At 32.1% G+C, this 26,337-nt stretch overlaps 1 protein-coding gene across 1 annotated transcript; it reads left to right on the top strand.

Annotated features, from left to right (window-relative positions):
• The first annotated feature begins 11,668 nt into the window (after positions 1-11,668).
• LOC115992216 (U-box domain-containing protein 4-like) lies at positions 11,669-15,162 on the top strand. The gene is made up of 2 exons (XM_031116310.1): positions 11,669-13,242; positions 14,649-15,162. Exons 1-2 carry the CDS (start codon positions 11,920-11,922, stop codon positions 14,709-14,711), a joined length of 1,386 nt encoding a protein of 461 aa, XP_030972170.1. The 5' UTR covers positions 11,669-11,919; the 3' UTR covers positions 14,712-15,162.
• The last annotated feature ends 11,175 nt before the right edge of the window (positions 15,163-26,337 follow it).

The following is a 26,337-nucleotide window of genomic DNA, read 5'->3' as shown; positions in this document are numbered from 1 at the left end:
TGAACATATATGAAAAAGTACCTGGGTCAAAATTGGGTGCATGATTTGGGAAAAAAAGTATTTTGGGTGGTATTTGGTGCAAGAAAAATCCATCCGACAAATCCAACTCATCCAAATATAATAATATATATTGGTTATTATTTTTTAATAGATATTGCTCTTTTAAGGTGAAGGGATTTTTATGATCCCTTATGGCCTTCATATGATCATATCTCTCTCTCTCTCTCTCTCTCTCTCTCTCTCTCTCTCAATATTATTTAATCATCTATGAGAATGAAAACTTTTATGAATCATGATAAAGTAGACACAGTCACACAAACAAAAGTATAAGAGCATTAATCAAGACACCAAAAATATATATAGCTTCAGAGCATTAGCATCAGTTGCTCTAAAAAAAATATTTTAACATATTAAAAAGTTACTTAATCTATTTTTAACATATCATTTGACAATATACTTCACGTCTCATCTCTTGCTTTAACTCATTACCATTGAAATAACTAAAATAAAATCATCCTTTTATTAAAAAGGAAAGGGAAAAGAAAAAAGAAAAAAATTCAACTACAAAGTAAAAGACTAACTTTAAAAAAGAAATAAACTCAACCACAAAATGAGAGACACGACAGGTGAGAGGAGAGAGAAACTGAAAAGAAAATTAAAAAAATAGCATATGGTACTGCACACTTTTATATGTAGGAGTTTACCGTACCAAATGTTAAAAAGTTTTAGCATAGAGGACATCTAATAGAGCAAATTTTTTGCTCTTCGGTGAGCTAAAATACTAAATTAAAATGCTAAAATTTAGCATTTAGTACATCAAATACTAGTGCTCTACACTCAGCTAAAATAGAGGCACGAGTTATGCAAAACATATGAAACTTCGATTGTACCAATAGAATTGTGTTGTGGTTGAGTATGAGCTAGGATTTGCTTAAAGATGATGAGGTTATGATTTGTTCAAAATGATTATCTTTTGCTCATATCTTTGCAAGATAATGAATTTTTTAGTGAAACTATTCTATTCGAAAGTAGACATGTGGCTTTAAAATGGACATAAATTTGACTTAGTTTGAATTCAAAATAACCATTTGAAGTTGATGTTACTATGATGTTCGGAATAGTTCGTTCTATCTTATTAGATAATCGATCACTCAAGCAAAATTGTTAAAATGAATTTGAAGGTCCCATGACTTAATCTATTGATTTCTTATATAAAATCAACGCTTGTTGCACAAATTGAGAGGAGAGAGAGACTGCCATACAAGAGAAAATCTAAAGACCCAAAGCTCCTTCAGTCTAAACACTTCTAAAATCCCCTCTTTAGACTTTTTCTCCTTCTAAAATTGTTAAATATTAGTTATGATATATTCCATGTTGAATATGCTTAAATAGATGTAGATGAGGAAAGTATAAAATAGGAACACAAGAATATTAGAGTTACGTGGTTTAGCCTTATAGCCTACATCCACGAAGGAAACCCTTAAGGGTTTCATCTTTTTTATATAAGAATGTAGTACAAAATCTATATTACAATAAACTATAACATGAGTATATATAGCAGACTAAACCCTAGACTAATAGACTTCTAGTACAAGTACACACAAAGTAGAATTAGGCTTGAACCAATGCTAATGGGCTAATATATCTTTAACAAAAACCTTTCTCAAATTTTCCCATCTCAAAATGAGAGACACGACAGGTGAGAGGAGAGAGAAACTGAAAAGAAAAGTAAAAAAATAGCATATGGTACTGCACACTTTTATATGCAGGAGTTTACCGTACCAGATGTTAAAAAGTTTTAGCATAGAGGACATCTAAGAGCATTCTCATCAGCTCTCTCAAAAAAAATGTCATTTTAACACGCCAAAAACTCACTTTATCATTTTAACACATCATTTTACAACATACCATTTATCAGATGTTCTATTTTTCAATTCTATACATTAAAATAATATTTACTACACATTAAAATAATATTTACTACACATTAAAATAAAATATTACCTCCTCCTCCCTATCCCTATCACTACTATCATCGTCGTCGTCATCACCAACGGTCACCACCAGCACAAACACCGACGGCCACCACCGGCACCTTAAAAAAAAAAAAAAAAAAAACACAACCAGAGAGTGAGGCACAAACCCAAACCCACCACCGGTACAAGCCCACATCCACCACCGGCACAAATACACATCTGCCAACGCGCCTCAACAAAAAAAAAAAAAAAAAAAAAACCAGAGAGATCACAAACCCAAACCCACCACCGGCACAAACCCACATCCACCACCGGCATAAACCCACATCCGCCAACGCCGCTCAAAAAAAAAAAAAAAAAAAAAAAAAAAAAACAAAACCAGAGATCGACACAAACCCAAACCCACCACCAGCACAAATTCACATCCACCACCAGCAGAAACCTTAAACAAACCACATCCCAAATCCACCAAATCAATTATAAAATTAATTACAATTTACACTTAAAATCATAAATTGAATCGGCACAAATCCATTTTTTTTTTCTTCCTTCAGTGTTTGTTACCTTTCAAGAGCGACAAACCGTCTCCGTCGCCATCGCTGATGGAAGTGAGTCGAGCCCGGGCGATCTCTGTCTCTCGGCGTGGTGAGATCGGCGTGGCGAGACGGCTTGGCGAGATGGTGTGGCGAGATGGCTTGGCGAGATGGCATGGTGAGACGGCGCGGCGAGCCGGCGAGGCGAGAATGCCAGACACAGAGAGAGAGAGAGAGAGAGCGATGGGTTGCAGACGAAGTGAACGAGAGAGACAAATGAGGGAGGAGGGAGAAAAAACGAATTAAATATAGGTAAACAATGATAGCATTTTGTTCCGTACCGTCTCATATTTGAGACGGTACTGTAGACGTGTTCTATATTTTTTGAGATATAGAACAGCTGATGAGAGCTTATTTTTGTACTTGGTGTGTTAAATGTGCCAAATATTTAGCATTTGGCACATTTAACACACCTGATGGGAGTGCTCTAATAGAGCAAATTTTTTGCTCTTCGGTGTGCTAAAATACTAAATTAAAATGCTAAAATTTAGCATTTAGTACATCAAATACTAGTGCTCTACACTCAGCTAAAATAGAGGCATTAGTTATGCAAAACATATGAAACTTCGATTGTACCAATAGAATTGTGTTGTGGTTGAGTATGAGCTAGGATTTGCTTAAAGATGATGAGGTTTTGATTTGTTCAAAATGATTATCTTTTGCTCATATCTTTGCAAGATAATGAATTTTTTAGTGAAACTATTCTATTCGAAAGTAGACATGTGGCTTTAAAATGGACATAAATTTGACTTAGTTTGAATTCAAAATAACCATTTGAAGTTGATGTTACTATGATGTTCGGAATAGTTCGTTCTATCTTATTAGATAATCGATCACTCAAGCAAAATTGTTAAAATGAATTTGAAGGTCCCATGACTTAATCTATTGATTTCTTATATAAAATCAACGCTTGTTGCACAAATTGGGAGGAGAGAGAGACTGCCATACAAGAGAAAATCTAAAGACCCAAAGCTCCTTCAGTCTAAACACTTCTAAAATCCCCTCTTTAGACTTTTTCTCCTTCTAAAATTGTTAAATATTAGTTATGATATATTCCATGTTGAATATGCTTAAATAGATGTAGATGAGGAAAGTATAAAATAGGAACACAAGAATATTAGAGTTACGTGGTTTAGCCTTATAGCCTACATCCACGAAGGAAACCCTTAAGGGTTTCATCTTTTTTATATAAGAATGTAGTACAAAATCTATATTATAATAAATCATAACATGAGTATATATATCATACTAAACCCTAGACTAATAGACTTCTAATGCAAGTACACACAAAGTAGAATTAGGCTTGAACCTATGCTAATAGGCTAATATATCTTTAACAAAAACCTTTCTCAAATTTTCCCATCTCAAGCCTTAATTATGTGATAAATTAAATCCCCTCCCTAGAGATTTAAGTTTTTCATCCAAACCACAAAAAACTAAAACCACTACCAACGAGTTTTTCAAATTTTAATGTTTATTTTCTGTGTGTGTTCTTTTTATGGTTATGGTACCCATTGTATTATAATTTATTACTATACATTATTATAATTAGTACTCTATTTTTTCAAGTTAATTTCCACCCATCTTTCATAAGCATTAATAAAATATTTTTTCTTTAATATTAGTGTCTATTTAGTACATGTATTTAAATAACAGTTTTCAATTTTTTTGAAAATTCGTATGAGTGGAAAAGTATGTGAAAATACGTGTAATGTTGTTTAAAAATTGAAAACATATGTTTAAAATCATGTACCAAATAATATTGTATAAAGGATAGATTAATCATAGCATATACCATGCCCCAAATATATCATAATAAAAGAATTATTAAGAAGGTGCTCAATAATACAAAAATATAAGTACGAAATTTCTTCTTTTCTTTGAACATGAATTTGGCCACACGATCAATCGCATCATGCAAGGTTACGTTGCAAGACTGGTGACCGGCCGCCAAATGCTTGTAGTAAATCCATCGACGAAATCCAAAGAAAGCAAGGTTTATAGCAATGGGCAATTGGGCACTGATAGCTAGATACCTCTATTATTCATTATTAGCTTCTTAAAAGAGAGAATCAGAGAAACGTGCCCCATCTAAGACCATAAACCAAATTACGTGACATTCAAACATAACACCATATCTCGAGATACGTGACATTTCATACCAAAACGACTGGACCATTTTCTATCAAATATGAGCTGTGTGTCCTTTTTGAGATACCACATCTCCACACACACACGTACACAAATAGAAGAGCTGTTTCATAATAAATTATATAGACGGATTGGTATGGACCAATGTCATTAAATTCAAAATAAATTGTTTCAAATAAAATACCATTATTACTTAATGGCCTTACACCTATTAAGCTATTATTATTATTTGTCAAAGAAGAGAAATCCTGTAAGATGAACAATGAATTTAAATTCCATTTTGGAAAATTCCAAAAAGAATCCCATGAAAGAGGAGAAAGTTTTTCTTGGTAGGAAGAATCTGCTTTACGTTGTTTCGTAACAACTATATACTTCATTTATATGTATTATTTAAATAAGTTATATATATAATTCATTATAAATCAATCATGTAGTTACAAATACACATAAATTATGATTTTATCAATCACTATATATTAGATTTTAGGAATTTTTTATTGTGTTTTTATTTTTAGGAAAAAAATGATAGCTTTATATTTTGTAGTTAAGAGTACTTTGAGATTTTTATTGTATTTTTTATGGTTTCTTCTTCTTCTTCTTCTTTTCTTTTTTTTTTTTTCTTTTTTTTGAGAATAAACAGCAGAATTTTATTCCCAAAAAGTAATAAGTACTCAATACAATAGCAAGATGGCTGGTAGCATCTTAGGTCAACCATACTAAGACTGTACCAGCTACAACCAGCTACAAAGCTTTTTCTTCTCCTAATAAATAACACATTGATTATATATAAATTTACATCAAGGATTGCCAAAGAAATAGGAAGACAATCTTACAAAAAAAAAATTGTATTGGTTGTGGTTAAAAGTTATAGATAGCTGTATATATATATATTTGTTTTGATGCGTATACTTTTTTATTGACTTGTATATATGTTTAGACATGTAAAGTGACATTTACAATATAAATTATACAATATATATAATATGTTTCATACACATATTTAATAACTTGTAAACTGGCCTCGCTGTCACTCATGGACTGGCCACCACATACAATATAGGACAACTTTCTATAGCTAAAAGCAACCACAAGTTTGCACAAGTCTGCCTATCCATCATGCCCCTCATAAAATCAAAATCCTACAAGTAATAATTGGATATAGAGGCTAATCCTACTCCTAACTAGTCTCCTACACTACTTAATTTAATGGTCAGAAGCTCACAATGACATTTGAAATTTAATTCCCACTCTTTAGGGATATAAAATGTGTCCTATATCGTGTCAAGAAATGAGAAATCTATTGTAAAAGCAGGGTGGGCGGTAGATTTAGATATCATTATTCATAGTCAAAACCGCGTAATCATAGAGAGGACACTCGTTAGTTCAACCAAAAACATCAAACTTTACGTTTCAAAATACTTCAAAAGTAATTGAGTAGATCTTCTAAACTAGCATCATTACTTCCAAATTTAAAAGATGATGAATATGATACAACATCTGAAAATGCACGAGCGCCCAAAATAATGAACACGTAAAATGTATCTTTCAAGATGGCACAATTCACGACATAGCAGGTGTACCTACTATCATTTTTTGTTGTTGTTGTTGTTGTTGTTTTTTTTTTTTTTTATGGGAATTTTTTGTTGTTGTTATTTGGTCACAAACACGATCTTTTTTTCTATGAATTAGAAATTGCAGTCAGGGTGGCAAACAACTCAGCATGTTGCATCATAAATGAACATAGGTTTATAAGATAATGTTAAACTAAATATGTTAATAAATGAATGGACCGAATTGTTTATCATGCATGAACCATCTTTAAATTACTTTTTTTTTTTTCTTTTTTCTTTTTTATGGGTTGGGTTGGTGTGGAAGTAGAAATTGTGGAATAGAACACTTAACTAATCTCTCGAGTTTGTGCACTCCTTCCATTTCACACATTGAATTAGTAGTATCTCAAAAGTTTATTATAAGAGTTGAATTCATTTGACTTATCACATACAATTTTTTATATTTATAGATTTATCACATAAAATTGAAAACCGTTAAACCAGCTATTTGAAGTTTGAATAGCCTTCTAATTTATTAATTATATTACTAAGTTATGATGTTAAATTATTAATTTTAGTATGCCTACGCATGAACGAATGATTATTTCAAAGGGGTGGGGGAGGCATGGCCCCTAGTTTTTAAAAATTTCCCCCTCCATCTTGTAGTTTTCTATATATATATAGAATTTGCTACTCCCCCATTAAAAAATAAAATTCTAGTTCCGCCTTTGATTTGAAATTTCTCTTTTGTTGCAAGTTGCAGCGCTTCTTCATGAGAAGGTTCATGCTAAACTAAAATTATGTACTACGCGTGCGTTTGCGAGCAAATTATTTTGCGTTTGCATTTTTGGTTGGATCCCACAGTACTGTTCATGGCCTAGTTAAAGACGCAAAAACGCGCATAATCATGCATTTCTAAGTCTCATGATACTATTCATACCTTTAAAAATTATTTTACTATAATATTTTCAGCAATAAATTTTCAATTTTCAGCAAAATAAACGATATCTAAACAAACCCTAGGTGTGTGTTTGCCTACAAATTAAAAAACCAATTTATTTTATTATTCAGTTTATTTTTTCTACTATTCATGGCCCACTCCACTTTTTGGTACTATTCATATGTCTCATTGTACTATTTCTGCTAACTTTTACCTTTGTCTACAGTATTTTCAGCAAAAAAAATTTCAGTTTTAGCAAAATAAGCGAATCCCAAACAGGTACGAACAATCAATTTTAAAACAAATAATATGTTATCATAAGAAAATATGGATTAGCTTATTTCAATTAGAAGTGATTCTAAACAATAGTGAAGCCAGGATTTTGACTTCCAGGGGGAACATGTATATACAATTATACATATGTATATTATCAAAAAAGAAAAAAAAAATTATACACATGTATGCACGTGCATATACATGTGTGTGTATTGTAGTTGAGACCAATATATCACCGTACATCCTTAATGCGATAGTCACTTCATAAATACAAGTGCTTGTGGGATGTGGGGAGTAAGAATCAATGTTTAAGTCTCTAGGAGAGAAACTCATACACATATATACTTAAATTAGGTTATAATAGAATTTCTATATTGTAAAAAAAAAAAAAAAAGTAGTTGAGACCAATATAAAAGACATAATAGTGTATTAATTATAATTATAATTTAAAATGAGTATTAAAAAAAGGAAAACATAAATAAATTTATAATATGAGATCTAAAGTGGGAACATCCAAAGGGCAAAAATGATTTTACCGCTTTTCATTCCTTACCCTAGTTGTCACTCTCAGGTTTATGTTTTACCATAGCTAATAGCCACGCAATGCTATTACTCTGGTTACTTTGTGACTTTGAGTGAAAGTCATTGAGTTGTCCACCCCAAAAAGCCCCCAACTTAGGACTTACTGTGTACAAAGAGTAATGAAAATTAACCCAAAGCAGTGTGCCCTTTTTTTTGTGTTGGGGGGGGGGGGGGGGGGGGGGAATAGATCCCATGGCTCCGCCTTTGGTTCTAAATAAAAAGTGGTTTTAGATGGATTTAAAATAGCTTTAAATAGGTTGGAAGTATTACACATTCAAAGTTTTAAATAGAAGCATGGAGTCTTTCTTTCTCAGTCGTTGGTCTTAATATAAGTGGATCTAATTCAATAACAAACTTTTAAATGAGTTTATTTAAAAATATATTTTTTAAGTCTAGATTCATGAATTTACATATAAAGACACTTGACACACGAAATAAGAGATCGGATACACTTTGGTATTAACTGAAGCCCATTTAAAATATAGAGATATTTGGCATGGAATTAGTAGGCAATTAAAAAAACACTTGGTACAAAATTAAAATTCAATAGAATTTATAGAATTTTCTCTCAACTTCCACTTTAATATGAATATATGATATACATGAAATGTGATTATAAAAAAGGCTAAAGTGCAAACTACATCCCTAAAATTTGAGATTGTTTGGATTTTATATCCTGGAAATTTTAGAATTTTGATTTTCCCCTTAAGAGTTATATTATGTTTACACAAATAGTCAATTGGTCTATATTTTCCAATAAATACTACATAAACTTGTCATGAATGTTTGTTTGTCCAATAAAATAATGTGACGTGATGTGACATATTAAGAATATAAACGTGAACTGAACTTTTATTAAGACAATGAAGGGTCAAAGTAAAAAATGAAAAAGATATATTAATCAAGTAGACTAATAACTTAAATGAGCATCGACAAAGTTGAGTAATTTTAATATCACATAAACTTGTCACGTGTATTTGTTTGTCTAATAAAATAACGTAACATGACGTGACGTGACATCTTAAGAACATGAACACGGAACCTAACTTTTACTAAGACAATGAAGGGTCAAAGTAAAAAATGAAAAAGATATATTAACCAAGTAGACTAATAACTTAAGTAAGCGCTGATCAAATTGAGTAATTTTAATATCATATAAGAATTCATAGTTTTTGCCATAACTATCTTATATAATAGATTGTGATTAATTATTTGTCACTTTTATATCAATCTATCAATTTTTCTCCATTGCTTATAATTTGTCACATAGAAAATTACAATAAAAATTGTGATTTTTTTTCTTGCTCCTACCATTTTTGTTTAAAAAAGTTTCTTATTTCTTTTTTTTTTTTTTGAATATTTGCTTTATTTTAAAAAGTTTCTTAGTTGTGTCGTAGGTGGCCACTATTTGCATTGAAATTAACCTTTAAATGTTGAACTGGCCCAACAATCTCTGTCGCTTGGTTTAGTCATGGTTAGTACTAACATTTACTGGAGAAATAATAAAGATTTCCAGCAGCCAGGCACGTGTACACAGTAGAAGCTAGAAAGATTCTAGATGCAATCCCTGCTCTGCCCATGCCATCATTCAGGGGCTGATCAGTTCAGTTCTGTAAATGCCCTCAGCACCGTCTGATCTAAATCGTATGCATACAAGATGAATGAAATTAATAATCAAAGTACGTTACAGAAGTGAAAATGGCTGGCAACACATGTCCCTAGTCCCTACCAATCCCAAAGTGTTTTTTTTTTTTTACAACTGTTAAATAAGTGACTCTTGTCGTAACTCCCAAAGCAGAATCTTTCCCACATCGCAGCAGTCAACTACATTCATTCACAAAACCAAAACCCCAGTTGAAAAATAAAGAAAGAAAAAAGTGCACTTTTTTGTAATTTCAACTTGGTTTCTCAATTCGTCGACGCTTCAACCTGTTCAATTCTTCATCTCACCGCCGACGGCCCCACACTCACTCCACACGAAAACAACACTGTGATCACCGACCGTCACGTCACACTCCTTTCCCTCCATTGATTTTAGGGTAATTTAATTACGCATTTTGACCGTTTAATTTAATTAGGTAATTTAAAAAGTCAATTTTTTTATTCAGTTAATTTTTTTTTGGCTATTATTCATCGATTTTATTATATTTCAGCTACTTTTAGTTTTAACTATATTACTTTCAGAAAAAAAATTTCAATTTTACCTAAATAAATTGTTCTCAAATAGACTCTAAAAACCTATTTGGGATGTGATTATTTGCTTAAATTTATTTGAGTTTTTAATTTCTTTTTGGTATTATTTATTGTAAGAACTGAATTTGGATTGGATCTAATATAGGATTGGGTTTTAGCCCATTGAGCCCAAATAATAAATTTGTAGAGTGTGAGTGAAAGAACTAATTCTATTCAGTAAGAAAGATAACAACAGTTGTTTATTTAAGAGAATCAAACATAAGTAAGGTAAGAAAATCTGTCATCAGCATAGTCTGAGGAGTTATGTTATAATGTCCAGTTGATGATTAATGTTACAAGAGTTCAAAGGATTATTACAAAGATTTCTTGATTTTCCGATCCTTCTCTTTAGGCCACCTTTTCATGCTATATACTATAATTTTGGTATCTTCCCCACCACATACGTGCAGGTTAGGTTCTAGGAACTCCTACTTGTCCCATCCAACACCTCCCAGAACCTTCAACTAGTAGCTGTAAGGCTGTTTTATCACTGTTCAGGTATCACCTCCACATTAATGCGACCAGAGAGTTAGTTGGGAGGTATTTAATATGAAGGTAGCAGTTTTTGTAAATATTTGTTGTCTCCCTCTGCTCCTCTCTTACCCAATGTCTGATTTCTAACTGTGATTCAACCTTGAAGGATGTTAGGACATTCCTACTAACCTCGGATCTCTATTTCTGAGATGACTTTTTTCTTCGGACATATTTTGGACTATCATATACAATCCTTATTTCTTCTTCTTTTGTCATTCCCATAATAATCTTATTTGACCATCCTCGTACAATTTTAATAGTACCTTCTGGCTAACTAGCCCCCACATTTATGTTTCTCATTGTACTTTTTGGTATTATTTATAAGTCTTATTATATTATTCAGTTAGATTTTAACTTTTATTTTTCTACACTTTCAACAAAAAATTTTCAGTTTCAGCTAAATAAATTGTTTCTAAACAGACCTTTAAATGTGCATTTTTAAAACTCAAAACAAAATTAGGCGTTTTGGCCTTTTAAATGGCTAAAAGCGCATTTTTAAAAGTCGAAATTCCATTTGGGAGCAACAATTCTTCATAACTTTTTTATAAAGGTCCGACTAATATATACTTTAAAAGTATATATTAATCATTCATTTTTAGAAAGTTTTTATGAAAAATCGAAAAAATTATAAAAAACAATCAATCAATTTTTCAATTTTTTATAATTTAAAAAAAAATAATAATTTACTGATATATGCTCTTGGACATTCATGAGTAAAACTCTCTTTATAAACACTCTTTTAAAGCCAAAATACCATTTTACACAGCAACTTATAGAAGCAACATACTTTAAAAAAGAAAGGTCTCAATATTGAGTCTTGATAAGACCTCTACTTACCATGTGTTATTTATGTGGTTTGTGACTTTTATGACCAAACCAAGTTGTTATTTTAGCTTTACCCCAGATACCAAATCCACTTTCCTCAGCAAAAGCCAGCCTTCAAATCTCTTCCCTCATCTTCGTTCTCTACTTCTCACTCTCTCTCTCTCACACTTCATTCCACCATGAAATTTTCCTAAAAAAAACCATTCTCAAATTCATCAAACAAATAAAAAAAAGTTTCAAACTTTTGTTGTTTTCCAACAATGGTTTCTCTAGAAGACTCTCACTCCAGCTCAAATCGCTTCCCTTTACCACGAAACATTTACACCACCTCCTCCTCCAAGATTTACCGACACGTCGGACGCTCGATGCGCACGATAAGGTCCAACATGTTTCACAGCGACAACGGCGGCGATGACACCAACAGCTGCTCGTTTTCCGGTCCCGTCGCCGCCGTGAGATCCGCTTTCGTGTCCGAAAACCTCACCGACTCTGTCGTCGACATGCGTCTCGGCGAGCTGGCACTGCGGACCAACAAGTCGGTGAAGTCCAGTTCGTCGGAGGAGGAATTTCTGGATCTTTCTCAAGCTTTCAGTGACTTCTCAGCTTGCAGCAGCGACATCTCCGGCGAGCTACAAAGGCTCGCGAGCTTGCCACCGCCGGCGTTGGAGGACGGCAACGGCCAGTCGAGCGAGGTTCACCCTGAGCCTTGCATGGGGTTTTTGCAGAGAGAGAATTTCTCTACCGAGATAATCGAGAGCATTTCGCCTGAGGATCTTCAGCCGACGGTGAAGATCTGCATAGACGGGCTGCAATCGCCGTCGATTGCTGTGAAGCGATCTGCCGCGGCAAAGCTCAGGCTTTTGGCGAAGAACCGGGCCGATAACCGAGCTCTAATCGGCGAGTCCGGTGCCGTTCCGGCTCTGATTCCGCTTCTCCGGTGTAGTGATCCGTGGACTCAAGAGCACGCCGTCACGGCTTTGCTGAACCTCTCTCTCCACGAAGGGAACAAGATGGTGATTACTGATGCTGGAGCTATAAAGTCACTCGTTTATGTGCTCAAGACTGGGACTGAGACTTCGAAGCAGAACGCTGCGTGTGCGTTGCTGAGCTTGGCTTTGGTGGAGGAGAACAAGAGCTCAATTGGGGCTTGTGGGGCCATCCCGCCTTTGGTTTCGTTGCTGCTGAATGGGTCCAATAGAGGGAAGAAAGATGCTTTGACGACGATGTACAAGCTTTGTTCGATAAAGCCGAATAAGGAGAGGGCTGTGAGTGCCGGTGCGGTGAAGCCGCTGGTGGCTCTGGTGGCGGAGCAGGGGTCGGGGATGGCGGAGAAGGCGATGGTGGTGCTGAGTAGCTTGGCTGGGGTTGAGGAAGGGAAAGAGGCAATTGTGGAGGAAGGCGGGATTGCGGTGCTGGTGGAGGCTATTGAGGATGGGACTGTGAAGGGGAAGGAGTTTGCGGTGGTGACTTTGTTGCAGCTGTGTGCCGACAGTGTGAGGAATAGAGGGCTGCTGGTGAGAGAAGGGGCTATTCCTCCGCTGGTCGCGCTTTCGCAGACGGGGAGTGTTAGAGCTAAGCACAAGGTGAGTGTTTCTTTTGGTTTTTTAAGTTGATTGGTAGTGTTAACAACTTAACATAACAGATTGTGAAAAGCTACAGTGGCAATTATGTTACTTTTGATTAGTGGTTTGGTTTGTTAGCTAATTAAGCTCGTTTTTCATTTTATTTTCTAGCATAGTTTGTCTTCTTGACATTCTTGATATCAATTGCTACTAGATTTTGTGTTAATTGGTCATATGAGTTGATTGGTAGTTGTTAGAGATGGTGGTTCATATTCTGAATGAGAAAGTGGTATCCTTTAAAGGACTCAGGAGTGTTCTATAGTTGAGATTAGGGTGTTTTTAATTGGGGGCAACCATGTATTTGAGATATTGTGAAACATTAGCTGTGGCCGTGGATGTAGGCACACCAGTATGTTGTATTCTATCCCTTTCTCTTGTTGGGGAAGAGAAATATGAGGAAAAGAAATGGAACCCATATATTCCATTCCTTTGATCCTTTCCCTTATAAGCCCCTTTTTTAGTTCCTCCAAAATTGAGAAGAATAGGAAAGAATAGAATGGGCTTTAAAATGAATTTTAACAGAAGTCCTCATGATACCCCAAATTTTTTGTTAAATATATATACCCCTATTTTTATTAATGAAATAGCATAATAATAATGTTGTTATAAAATCATTCATTTACATTCAATTTCCAAAAAAATTTGTATTCCATTCCTTTTCTTTCACATATCTAAACAACAAAGGAATAATTATTTAATTCTCTTCTATTCTAAGTATTCTTTTCCATTCTATCCATTACATTCCTTTCATTTCCTTTCCCTTCCTTTATAAACTCCCAAACATAGTGCAAATTTCATAGATTGATCCTCAAAATCAGTACTATTGTTTAATAGTTTTGTTGCATGGTGATGGAATTATGCTAGTTATGTTTGTTTGTTAGGCAATTGGGCTAAAATGTTTGATGTAATATCGTCGCGTGTTATGCATATTTGGGGCTACTTGATGACTTTGACAAAATTAGGGAGCGAATCCAGGATTTTGCATTGCACAAGATTTGGGTCACAATTTATTGGTTAGGTTAACTTTAAAAAAGTTTCCATACCAAGTAGTGAAGACTATAGATTCCACTCGTTGATAAGTCTTGAACAATTCGTAGCTTGATCTTCACTCAAATTGTTGATATGGTAACTTTTTAGATGGGGCCTTACAAACTTGAACTTTTAAGATTTGATTTTATGCTGTCCGCCATGCATTGTGCGTGAACTTTACCATAGATATTGTGCAAATCGTTATAATTGGAATGCTCAGAGTTTTCAGAGGTTATGATGTTGTGTTGAAAGACCACGGTCTTAGATATTGCATGTTATACTCTGATTTTGGGATTTATGATTGACTCTAATTATTTAGTATCTGATTTGTTTTGCAGGCTGAAACTCTTCTTGGGTATTTAAGAGAACCAAGACAAGAGGCATCTGCTTCAAGTCCATAGACAAGAATGTAAGTTTACTCTTTGGCTACAGCATGAAGTTGGCTGTTGATGTATATATATGGAGTGCTTTTTGATGGTTTGTACAGTGTGGTTGAGAATTTTGGGAGAAAGTTTGTACAAGGAAGAAAGTTAGGGAAGCTAGTGATCAAGCGACTGACTTTTAGATAGATGATCATAACTAGGTATTGGGGTGTTTTTTTTTTTCACTTTCATTTACTAATGTATTCTATTATTAAAAAATCTAATGTATTCTTGAGGTGGAATACATGATTGCTTTTTAGGGTTTTTGGGTTGATGAGATTTGGGTTATTGTCCTTATATTTTGTTTGGATGACCCAAAATTTGTGAAAAGGTTTACTGATTGTCTGGTTTTATTTAGTGAAGTTGAAGAGAGTTGTAGTACTTGGAGCATATTATCATTTTGAAGAATTTCTGTCTCTTGCATGCTCTATGGTGATATGCGTGTGCCCGTGTGCGTAGATGTGTTTGTTTTTATTTCTACTGCACAACTTCCTTGTTAATTCTTTATGTGGTACTGTTGGGAGTATATTGGATTATCATTTCTATGGTATATGGGACGTTGTAACTATTCCTTTTGGTTGGTTTGTATAGAGCGATAAAAAAAAGGAGGACTTTGATTTCAAATTTTAGTTTAAATGACATAGAATAGGGTATGGAATAACCTTTTTTCCCCCCTATTAATGTATGTGGACTTGAAATGATTAAGATGTAAGAAGACATTTCAAATTCATAATATCAAACCTGTTTGCTTTTATATGAGCCGAATCTCTTGGTTTGAATTATGCAATCTACACCAGCAATTATTGTTCATTTCTTGATTTTAATTAAACCCCCAAACCCAAATGTGATCTTTAGGTTTTACTTATTTACAGGAAAAAAATTGTCTGAAGGTCATCGAAATTGATCTTTTTGGATTTGTAGGTCATATTGTTATTTCTTAGTGTGCCAAAATTTTATGAACTTGGTTTTTGTACTTAACTAAGTCACTCAACCATCGGTAATGAATAAAAAATTTGGTTTATTGATAGACTAGAATATTTATTTTTATAGATTATAATGTCACCATAATAGGATAGGACGACCGACGACCCCTATTAATGTTTATTCTTTTGCGACCTTCCCTCTTGGAGCTTGGTGTAAAGTTAGCTCAACTGTTGTTTGCAACGATTTCCCACCAACAGGGTCAACCCTACCACAGATTTGAATTAATTGCCAGTGCTCCTTTTTCTTCTGTTCTTTTTATTTTTACGTTGTCTTTCATCTGGCTTTAGCTGGCAGGACAGGTGTTTCTGGTCCTGTTGCTTGTTTGGATGCTTGTGATCCTGAAATCGAAATCAGTACCAACAATTTTGAATGATGAACTGTGGGCACCATTTGCCTTTACAAAATTTTGGCACAAATTGATTTATTCGAGTAACAACAAGCAGCCAAGTGTTTGTTACGATGTTTGATGCTGCCTAGGCCTATTAATAAATGAACGGAGTTGTTCATGACTTTGCATGCAAGTGAAGTAGTGAACATTTTTGCTTGTTTGTTAGTAGTTGCTTCTTTATTAATCTTCTGTTTCTGTCAAGATAATTTAAGAGTTTTTGGGTGTCACAACTATAAAGAGTTGCTTATGGAAGCGCTCACCTAGAGTTAAACTTGTTAATTTGAGTAAGAGAAATTCAAGAAAGATAATTTAAGGGTGTGTTTTTTTGGAGGTGAAATAGGATGGATGAAAATTTTGGAAAAAAAAAAAAAAAAAAAAACTTTTTTGAAGTGTGTTTTGTTAGGCTGGGAGGAGGAAAAATAAATAGTAGGATCTAGATATTTTCTCTCCGGGTTTATCAAAAAGTTTTCTCACTAAAATGAAAAGAAAACTAAAGGGAGAAAATAAGACTACTTAATAGACGTAAATGACCATGTGCATTTGCACATAGGCTTCGTTCACATTAATTGCCTTTACTCTTTTTTTTCTTCTTCTTCTTTTTCGTTTCGTTGTTTTGTTTACTTTTTTTTTTTTCATTTTCGTTTCATCTAGTTGCTTTGTTTATTTTTTTCCCCCTTCATCCATTTGCGCATACATAATTTTTTTTGCTAAATAAATGTGTTAATTTTTTGTTTTATTTAATGAGAACATAATTAGGTGATTGCTTTTTTTCTTTTTTTGGGTTGTTTGTCACTTTTTTGTTTTAATTGGGCATCATTTTTTAACAATATGAGTAAATTTATGCAAATTCACTGTTTCCATTTCTTCACTTTTTCACTTCCAACCAAACAAAAATGAGGGAAATTAAATTTTTTTTTATCCTTCCACTTTTTTATCCTCCCACCATTTTCTATTCTCTAACTTTTTTACCTTTCAAACCAAATGGACCTTAAGAGTTTCTGGGTGCCACAACTATAAAGAGTTGCTTATGGAAGTGCCAGTAAGTGAGATGGAGAGGGGGGAGTTGCTTATTGAGCTTGTTCCTAAAGAAACAGCTGCTACCTCATAGTTCTTGGATGGCTCAAAATTAATTTTGATGTTGAGACTAGACCAAGTGACTCTCTCCTTGCTACTGTTTATCAAGATCACGTAGGTAAATTTATCCATGCATTGACTAATTCAGATGTCAGTGAAGATCTTCTTTGGGCTGAAACTCTACGATTTTAGTTGTTTCTTCTAGACACAACTTGCGTTTGAACAATTTAATCATTGAACGTAATGTGTTAAATATAATAGAAGTCAATGTCATACGTAACTCCCCATGCCAGTCACTACACATTGGGCAATCTCTTCCATCATGGGCAGCATATATGATATATCAATAAGATCCCCAAATCCTATAATTGATGTTCTGTTTCCATTATTGTAAAGCCAATTATGCTACCCATGGCCTTCTTGTTGCTTGGGTCCCCTTCATGCCCATGTTTTGGATGCAGAAATTGGTGTATGGGCAGGATCCTAGACTCTCTTCTTCAATCCAAGTGATCCAATAAAACTTACGCTATTATGGTAGTTTAAAAAAATATTGTGTTTTAAGCCTGTAAGTTTGAATTATTTTAGATTTTAGGACTTAATTTAAATTTTTTATTTTGATTGATTTTGGTATTTTGAGATAATTTTGAAGGAACTGGGCTCAACCTATGTAAATGATTACAGTTTTACTAAATAATGGGCTTAAATTGTTTCATACCTTATAAGAAAATTGTACTTTCATAAACAATTTACCCATTATTTTCAATATATTATTATAATTTACATAATACATCTAAATTATATTTTAAATTCATTAAAATTAATTCTGAAAATACCAAAATTATAATCCACAAAAAAATATTGTCGAATTAGAGGATTGTGTCAAACATCCCAGCCTTTAGTCTTGTTACCTCATGCTATTTATGCATGTTGCTGGGTTATATATGGATCTTAACAACTAGGTTGTATCCTGATATAAAATCTAGGCCTTTCTCTTCTCAATAAAACAAAAACAAAAAAAATATAGGCCCTTTATTTCATTCTATTTCAGACCACTTTCATAAAGCTGTTGTTATTTAGATTTTTTAAATCTAGTTTGTAATTTCTTCTAAAAAAAATAAAATCTGGTTTGTAATTTTTTTTTTTAATTATAGAAAATCTCAATCTATGACGTCCACTCTTGATCTGGTTTGTAATTTTGTTTTGCTTTTGTCTTAACTCAAGCTACCTGCTAGCTTAAATTGAATAAAGAGAAAGAAGAGTTCAATCGAAAAATAAATAAATAATTATAATTAAAGCCCACGTCTTTTATAAAATAAACATTCCTGTTTTTTATTTTTCTTTTCCTACTCCAAGCCCAAAGTCATGACTCATGGGCTGACAAGAATGTAATAATACCCAATAACTATCTTAATAAAAGAGGTTTTAATTGTGAGCTCAATTGGTAAAATTGCTTTGATTTTGGGTTCAAACTTGCCTACCTTAAAAAAAAATTAATTAGTTTCCTAGTTTGATGATAAAAAAAATTATCATGAAACAAACGTTATAGGGGTTAAAATTTTATCGAGTCTTAATGTGCGTTTGACATCAACTTTTTTAGATTTTTGCTGTAAGTGTGTTAAAATATGCTTATACATTAAAGAGTGAGATTTTCAAAAGCTTTACTTAAGAACTAAAAGCTAAAATATGACAAAAAAAAGCTGAAGCCAACAAACACCTTAAGCTCACAAAATTGTATTAAACACTAGATTATTTCATAGCTCATTAAGTTTTGTTTGTTTCGACATTAATGTTTTTAAAAAATGAGTAATTTTTCATCTCTTTATATAAAAAAAACTATCACATTTTTCTATTTTGGCAATCACCTCAAAATTAGATAGAGTTGTATTCAATAGTTTTCATATTGCCTCTTAACTTCTTATTTAGCGTGGAGTGAGATAGAGTTATTTTCCATAAAATTTTGTGGAAAATAATCTCTAAAGATAAGTCATATCTTTAACAGGGATTTTAGTTAACTAAAAAATAGTTTTCATTTTTTTTTGAAGAAAAAATAGTTTTCATTTGACTTATTTATTTTGATACTATCAAATATTAGAAAATGCAAAAAACTATTTTTATAAGAGATTTTCTAGAGAAACAAACGCAAATTTTGTTGGCTCAAACTACTTGATCACCAACACAACTCACTCAATCACCCACCATTACTCAAACCTCATTTATTGAACTCAACCGCTTACACCCTCAGTTGCTTAGAAATCACACTTTATCCATAAAAACATTTGAAACATTTGTTTTCAAAGATAACATGGGATGCATTGCTTTGAATTTATGTTTACTTCTTTGGAAATTTTGGTCCACTGAGTCACTGACTTATTTGCTCCATGATTGCATTTGCTGATATAAAATCTAGGCCTTTCTCTTCTTTAAAAAAAAAAAAAAAAAAATCTAGGCCCTTTGTTTCATTCAATTTCGGACCACTTTCATAAAGCTATTGTTATTTAGATTTTTCAAATCTAGTTTGTAGTTTCTTCTAAAAAAAAGTCTGGTTTGTAATTTTTTTTTAGAGAGTTTGATCTAGTTTGTAATTTTGTTTTGCTTTTGTTTTAACTCAAGCTATGAATAAAGAGAAAGAGGCATTCAATCGGAAATAATAATAATAATAATTAAAGCCCACGTCTTTTATAAAATAAACATTCCCTTTTTGTTTCTCTTTTCCTAATCCAAGCACAAAGTCGTGACTCATGGGCTGACAAGAATGTAATAATACCCAATAACTATCTTAATAAATGAGATTTCAATTGTGAACTCAATTGGTAAAATTGTTTCAATTTATGTTCAAATCTGTCGACACAAAAAAATTAATTTGTTTCTTAGTTTGATTATATAGAGAAATTATTATAGAGCAAACATTATAGGTTAAAATTTTACCGAGTCTTAATGCGTGTTTGGCATTAATTTATTTAGATTTTTTTCTGTATGTTTAAAAAAAAAAAAAAAAAGATTTTCAAAAGCTAGAGAAGAACTTCTTATCTATAGCTTTTGAAAATCTCTTTTCCTTTTTTTTTTTTTTCTTTTTTTAATGTGCAAGCATACTTTAACACACTTACAACAAAAAGATAAAATATGACAAAAACAAGTTGAAGCCAATGGAGACCTTAAGCTTACAAAATTGTATTAAACACTAGATTAGTTTAGGGGTGGCAAAATTGGACACGACTTGCGAACCCGACACAACACGACACGAAATTAGCAGGTTATGAGTTGAGGCTTAATGGGTTTGTATCATATTCGAGTTGACATGACGGACCCGTTTGATAAACAAGTTTGGTTAGGGTTAAACCTATGGAACTCGTTTGACCTGTCTAACTCGTTTAATTAAATGAAATTTTACCAATATACCATTCAAACTTTAGGTATATAAACTTATTAGTTGTTGTAGTTTATTTTCTTTGACATATTATGATTGATTATTTATGATATTGAAATATGTTTTAGTTTTAAATGATTATTTGTAATGCAGTTACTCATTAGTTTTGAATTTTATATTTAAAATATTTATTTGCTTGTTTTTTCATAAATGTTTTTCTTCATTTTGATAAAATCAGATAAACAGGTCGACATGACTAACCCGTTTAATAAATGGGTCGTGTTAGGATTGAGAAATCTTGACCTGTTTAATAAATATGTTGGGTTAGTGTTGACCCATATAGTCGGATACATATGAGTTGACACAACACAAACTCGACACGCGAACACGAATTGCCACTCCTAGATAAGCTCATAGGTCATTAAGTTTTGTTTGTTTCGACATTAATCTATATATATATATAAAACCGAAACCTTTGAACCTCCCACAATTTTCCATATAAGCACATATTAAAAAAAAAAAAAAACTATATATATATATATATATATATAAAACTGAAACCTTTGAAACTCCCACAATTTTCCACGTAAACACATATTAAAAAAAAAAAAAAAAAACGTAATAAAACTACAGCAAACCATATACTTTACCAGCTCCTACTCGATGCTCTCTGCCATCCTCTACCATCTCCTCCTCAATCAGACCCACAGCAAACCTACAGCAAAGCATTGCATCGCATACAAACCAAATCCACTTTTATTTTGTTCAGCTCCACTCACACACAACTCTCAAACTCTCATTCTTCTCAAGCTTCCTAAGAAACCCAGGTCTAAAAATTCCCACCATAGGCCCAATTTTCGTGTTCTAGCTTCTGCAAACCCAAATGGGTCTGATGGGTTTTCATGGCTGAGTTTGACTCGGTAGGTCCGGTGTAGCTCGGAGCGGCTATGGTCGAAACTCGGTGAGTTAGGGAAGAAGGAAACTGGTTTTGCTTGGAAGATGCCAATGTGAAGGTGGGTGAGTTTGTGGGGCGAGCTAAGGAAGGGGTCAGCAAAGGTCGAGGTGAGTCGGAACGGTTTAGGACTAAGTTAGTGCCTGAATTTTTGAGTTAGAATCGGTGGGAGCGTTGGAAGATAATTCTACACTTTGAGACCCTTTTGTTTTAATTTTTGTTTGGTAGATAAGAAATTACAGGAAAAGGATAGAAAATGGACAAGTTTAAGTATTTTCTTCTGAACTATGGAGTTCATTGATCTGGAGCTCTCGCGTTTTATTGCAGCTGTGAAGCTTCATTGCAAGATTGATAAAGTTGCAGGAGTTCTTGAGACTAAACATCCAAATGCAAAGAATGCTCTTTACCAAGCAACTATCAAGCGAGGGGACTTCCTATTGAACTGGATCTAGAAGCTGTCTCATGTGGTTGATCTGTGAAGCATTTTTTTTTTCCTGTTTTGGAAACAGTGCCAAAATTTGCTGTCACTTCCCAAGGATAGAAAAAAATTCTCATGGTTAGTTAGTTATTAAACTCATTATGATTATTTTAGCAATATTTAGTCCACTATTTGTATCTGAATGCTATATCAAAAGTGTTGATGTGAATTTTTGTAGCTTTGTATTGGAGATGTGTTAACTATGAGTGTACCTTGCACAGCCAAAAAAAAAAAAAAATACAAATAAAGATAGCATATATGAACTTGGTGGGAATGGAAAATTTTGAGCATTGCATTTAATCTATATATATATATATAAAACCGAACACTATGAAGTTCTCACAATTTTTCACGTTAACACAATATTTAAATAAAAAAATTGTAGGAAAAGGATAGAAAATGGACAAGTTTAAGTATTTTCTTCTGAACTGTGGAGTTCATTGATCTGGAGCTCTCGCGTTTTATTGCAGCTGTGAAGCTTCATTGCAAGATTGATAAAGTTGCAGGAGTTCTTGAGACTAATCGTCCAAATGCAAAGAATGCTCTTTACCAAGCAACTATCAAGCAAGGGGACTTCCTATTGAATCGGATCTAGAAGCTGTCTGGTGTGGTTGATCTGTGAAGCTTTTTTTTTTTTCCTTCTGTTTTGGAAACAGTGCCAAAATTTGCTGTCACTTCCCAAGGATAGAAAAAAATTCTCATGGTTAGTTAGTTATTAAACTCATTACGATTATTTTAGCAATATTTAGTCCACTATTTGTATTTGAATGCTATATCAAAAGTGTTGATGTGAATTTTTGTAGCTTTGTATTGGAGATGTGTTAACCATGAGTGTACCTTGCACAACCAAAAAAAAAAAAAAAAAATACAGATAAAGATAGCATATATGAACTTGGTGGAAATGGAAAATTTTGAGCATTGCATGTAATCTCTCTATATATATAAAACTGAACACTATGAAGTTCTCACAATTTTTCACGTTAGCACAATATTTAAATAAAATTATTTTTATATAATCCAAACTTAATAAGGAGTGAAACTTTATCTCTCTAACAAGTCCAAATTAAACCCAAACTCAAACTCATTATTATCATTTTTTTAAAACAAAATTATTTTTGCTCAATCCAAACTTAACAAGAAGTGAAACTCTATATCTCTAACAAGTCCAACTTAAACTCAAACTCAAACATTGATAATATATCTCCAAATTTGCAAGGTTAATGATGAACACTATAAAAGCAAAGCAAACCCCAATATATATATATATATATATATATATATTTTTTTTTTTTTTTAAGCTGAGTAGAGGTATAAGCTCTTCTTATATTATTTTCTTCTCCTTTATTTTGTTAAAAAAAATAAAAAATTTATTTTATGGTTTTTCATGTATTTTTAAGAAAGTAATTTTCGTACATGAATCACAAACTCTTTTTAAGTGTTTTTTACGAGATAAAAAAGCTTGCAATAATTGAAATTATTATTTCAAATGTACCCCATCCTTTTCTTATATTTCTCTATTGTTTAGTCACATATATTTTGTTTTGTTTCAATAATCATTTGATTCTTTAATATTTTTTGGTCTTTCAGAAATTTTAATATCTAGATTTTTGAGTTATTTTTTGCAGTATCTGAAATTGTCTAACAAATTTTTTATAATTCATTGCACGTTCAAGTAATAGCTTCTTCATTAAATTGTAACACAAATTGAAGTCATACAAGAGAAAATCATGCAAGAGTGTAGTTTCTTAAATTTTTTATAAAATTATTTTAATCTATCTTACAAATAGGTAGGTTCCCGTGCATAGCATTGGTTTGCGACTAGTGTTTCTAAAAAATGAGTCATTTTTCAATTTTGTTTTTAATTTAAAAAAAAAAAAAAAAACTATCACATTTTCCTATTTTGGCAATCACCTTAAAATTAGATAGAGTTGTATTCAATAGTTTCCATATTACCTCTTGACTTCTTTATTTAGTGTGAAGTGAGATAGAGTTGTTTTCCATAAAATTTTAGTGGAAAATAATCTCTAAAAATAAGTTATATCTTGAAAATATTGAAAATAGGGATTTTAGTTGACTAAAAAATAATTTTCATTTGACTTATTTTTTCTGATGCTATAAAATATTGAAAAATTCAAAAAACTATTTTTATAATAGATTTTCTAGAGAAACAAAAGCTAGTATTGTCAGCTCAAACTACTCAGGTCACCAACCCAACTCACTCACTCACCTAGGTTTGAGTAAGTTATTGAACTCTAAACTGCTTACACCCTCAGTTGCCTACACCCTTAGAAAAAATAAGTCAAGTGAAAATTATTATTTAGTCAACTAAAATCCCTATTTTCAATATTGAACTCAAAACTGCTTACACTCTCATTTATTGAACTCAAAACTGCTTACACACTCAGTTGCTTACAGAAATCATACCCTTTTTTTTTTTTTTTTTTTTTTTTTTTAGAAACTTATAGAAATCATACTTGATCCATAAAAACATTTGAAATTTCTTTTTTCAAAGATAACGTGGGATGCATTGCTTTGAATTTATGTTTATTTCTTTGGAAATTTTGGTCTATTGAGTCACTGACTTATTTTCTCCATGACTGCATTTGCTCTTGATGATTGTGATTTTTCTTCATTATATTTGAAGATGTGTTGTGTGGTTTCTTCTTTATTCATCAACATTTATATAAATATTAACTAACACTATTTTTGAATTTTTTTTTTAATTTAATACTATTTTTGAAATGCACTTAAGATGTTAAAAAGCTAATAGAATCCAAACTTTCCATTTAAGACCAACTATTAATCTGGTTAGTGTTTTACTAACTATATATAAATTTTCATTAAAAAAAAAACTATATATAAACTGCCCTAAATACTCTAAAACATTATAATAAATATATAGATTTGTTTTTTGGTTCTTTTAAAATTTTTAATATGGGAATCCGTCTCTCCAATAAATTAGGGGTAAAATGACCAACCATGATCTTTCTCATACTTTTCAAAAGTGAGAGTTTAAAAAAGAAAGGGTAAATTGCAAATTACACTCTTAAAGTTTGGAAGTATTTTTATTTTACATTCTGAAGTTTCAAAATTTGCATTTTACCTTTTGAAGTTTGGGAGTGTTGGATTTTGCACCTTAATATTTCAAAATTTGAATTTTACCCCCTAAAGTTTGGAAATGTTTAGATTTACATTTTAAAGGTGCAATTTACAATTTAGCTTAAAAGAAATTAAAACACGGCTAAGAGTTTTGTAGTTGTGACTTGTGAGTCTTGTGACATTTAATTAAAAAAAAAAAAGTGTATGAACTATATGATACATCCAACTAGATGATACATAGATGGCAGATTTGGCCACGGATGGAGAACAACACGAGCTGAAGATGATTATGCATGAACTTTTATAGAAAAAAAAATAAGAACTATTTTTTTAGACTATTGAAAAGAAAATAACGAGAGATTAAGATCTGGTGCAATTGCATACCGTGCAATTATCCCATTTCCTTCTCTCTCTCTCTCTCTCTCTCTTAAACTTTTAAACTTTAAGTTTTTACTTCTTTTTAATATTTTTTTATTTAATGGTTGAGATAAAGTTACTTTTTCTAACTTTCGATCTCAACCATTCATTATTATTGCATAAGGTGCAATATTAATTGATTTCAATCCAATAATGAGAGGTATGTTAGAGAGAGTAAGAATGGTCGGTGGGGAGTTCAAATCTTTGATTGATTATGAAAAGAGTGTGGGAGACTATTTAAACCTAGTGGGAAAAGACATGTTGGAGAGTACATATTCTAAATCCACGTGAATTTATTAAGAATATAGATACAGATAATTGTACTCACCCAATAAAAGAAAACAAAAAATTACAATACTTGCATGTCTATGCTAAGTATTAGTCAGAACTAAGATAATTTTTCAAGCTTGATGCATATGATGTTTGAATATTTCACCAGATTAATAGTTTGTCCTAGATTCTCAATGTAAAATTAATGAAAACACAATTTTTTAAAACTCAAATGCAATAATTTTCTTGGCATAATACACACTTAAACTTAAGAATGAAAATATGAGCAATTTTGACTTGTTATATAGTGATTTTTTTTTAAACCTCTAATACTAACAGATCAATTGAAAAAGATGAACAATTTCCAAAGTATCATTGACCTACCAATTTTCAAACCGATGATTGAAAATATTATGAGTAGTTTTAACTTGGTGGATACTTTAATTATTCAAGTAAAATGATTTTTATTAATTGAATTAATTAGAATCTATGTAATAATCCAAATTTAAGATGTATAAATAAAATTTTTTTTTTTCCTCTCTTTTGGACCATTGTAGATTTTTTTTTTTTTTTTTTAAT

This window comes from Quercus lobata, chromosome 5 (genome assembly GCF_001633185.2).
Source record: "Quercus lobata isolate SW786 chromosome 5, ValleyOak3.0 Primary Assembly, whole genome shotgun sequence".
NCBI classification, from domain to species: Eukaryota; Viridiplantae; Streptophyta; class Magnoliopsida; order Fagales; family Fagaceae; genus Quercus; species Quercus lobata.
This window is presented reverse-complemented; position numbering and strand designations above follow the sequence as displayed.

Coding starts and splice junctions, on each gene's coding strand:
- LOC115992216 (XM_031116310.1), top strand. CDS start 11,920: ATGGTTTCTCTAGAAGACTCTCACTCCAGCTCAAATCGCTTCCCTTTA. Junction 13,243..14,648: donor GTGTTAGAGCTAAGCACAAG/GTGAGTGTTTCT, acceptor TTTGTTTTGCAG/GCTGAAACTCTTCTTGGGTA.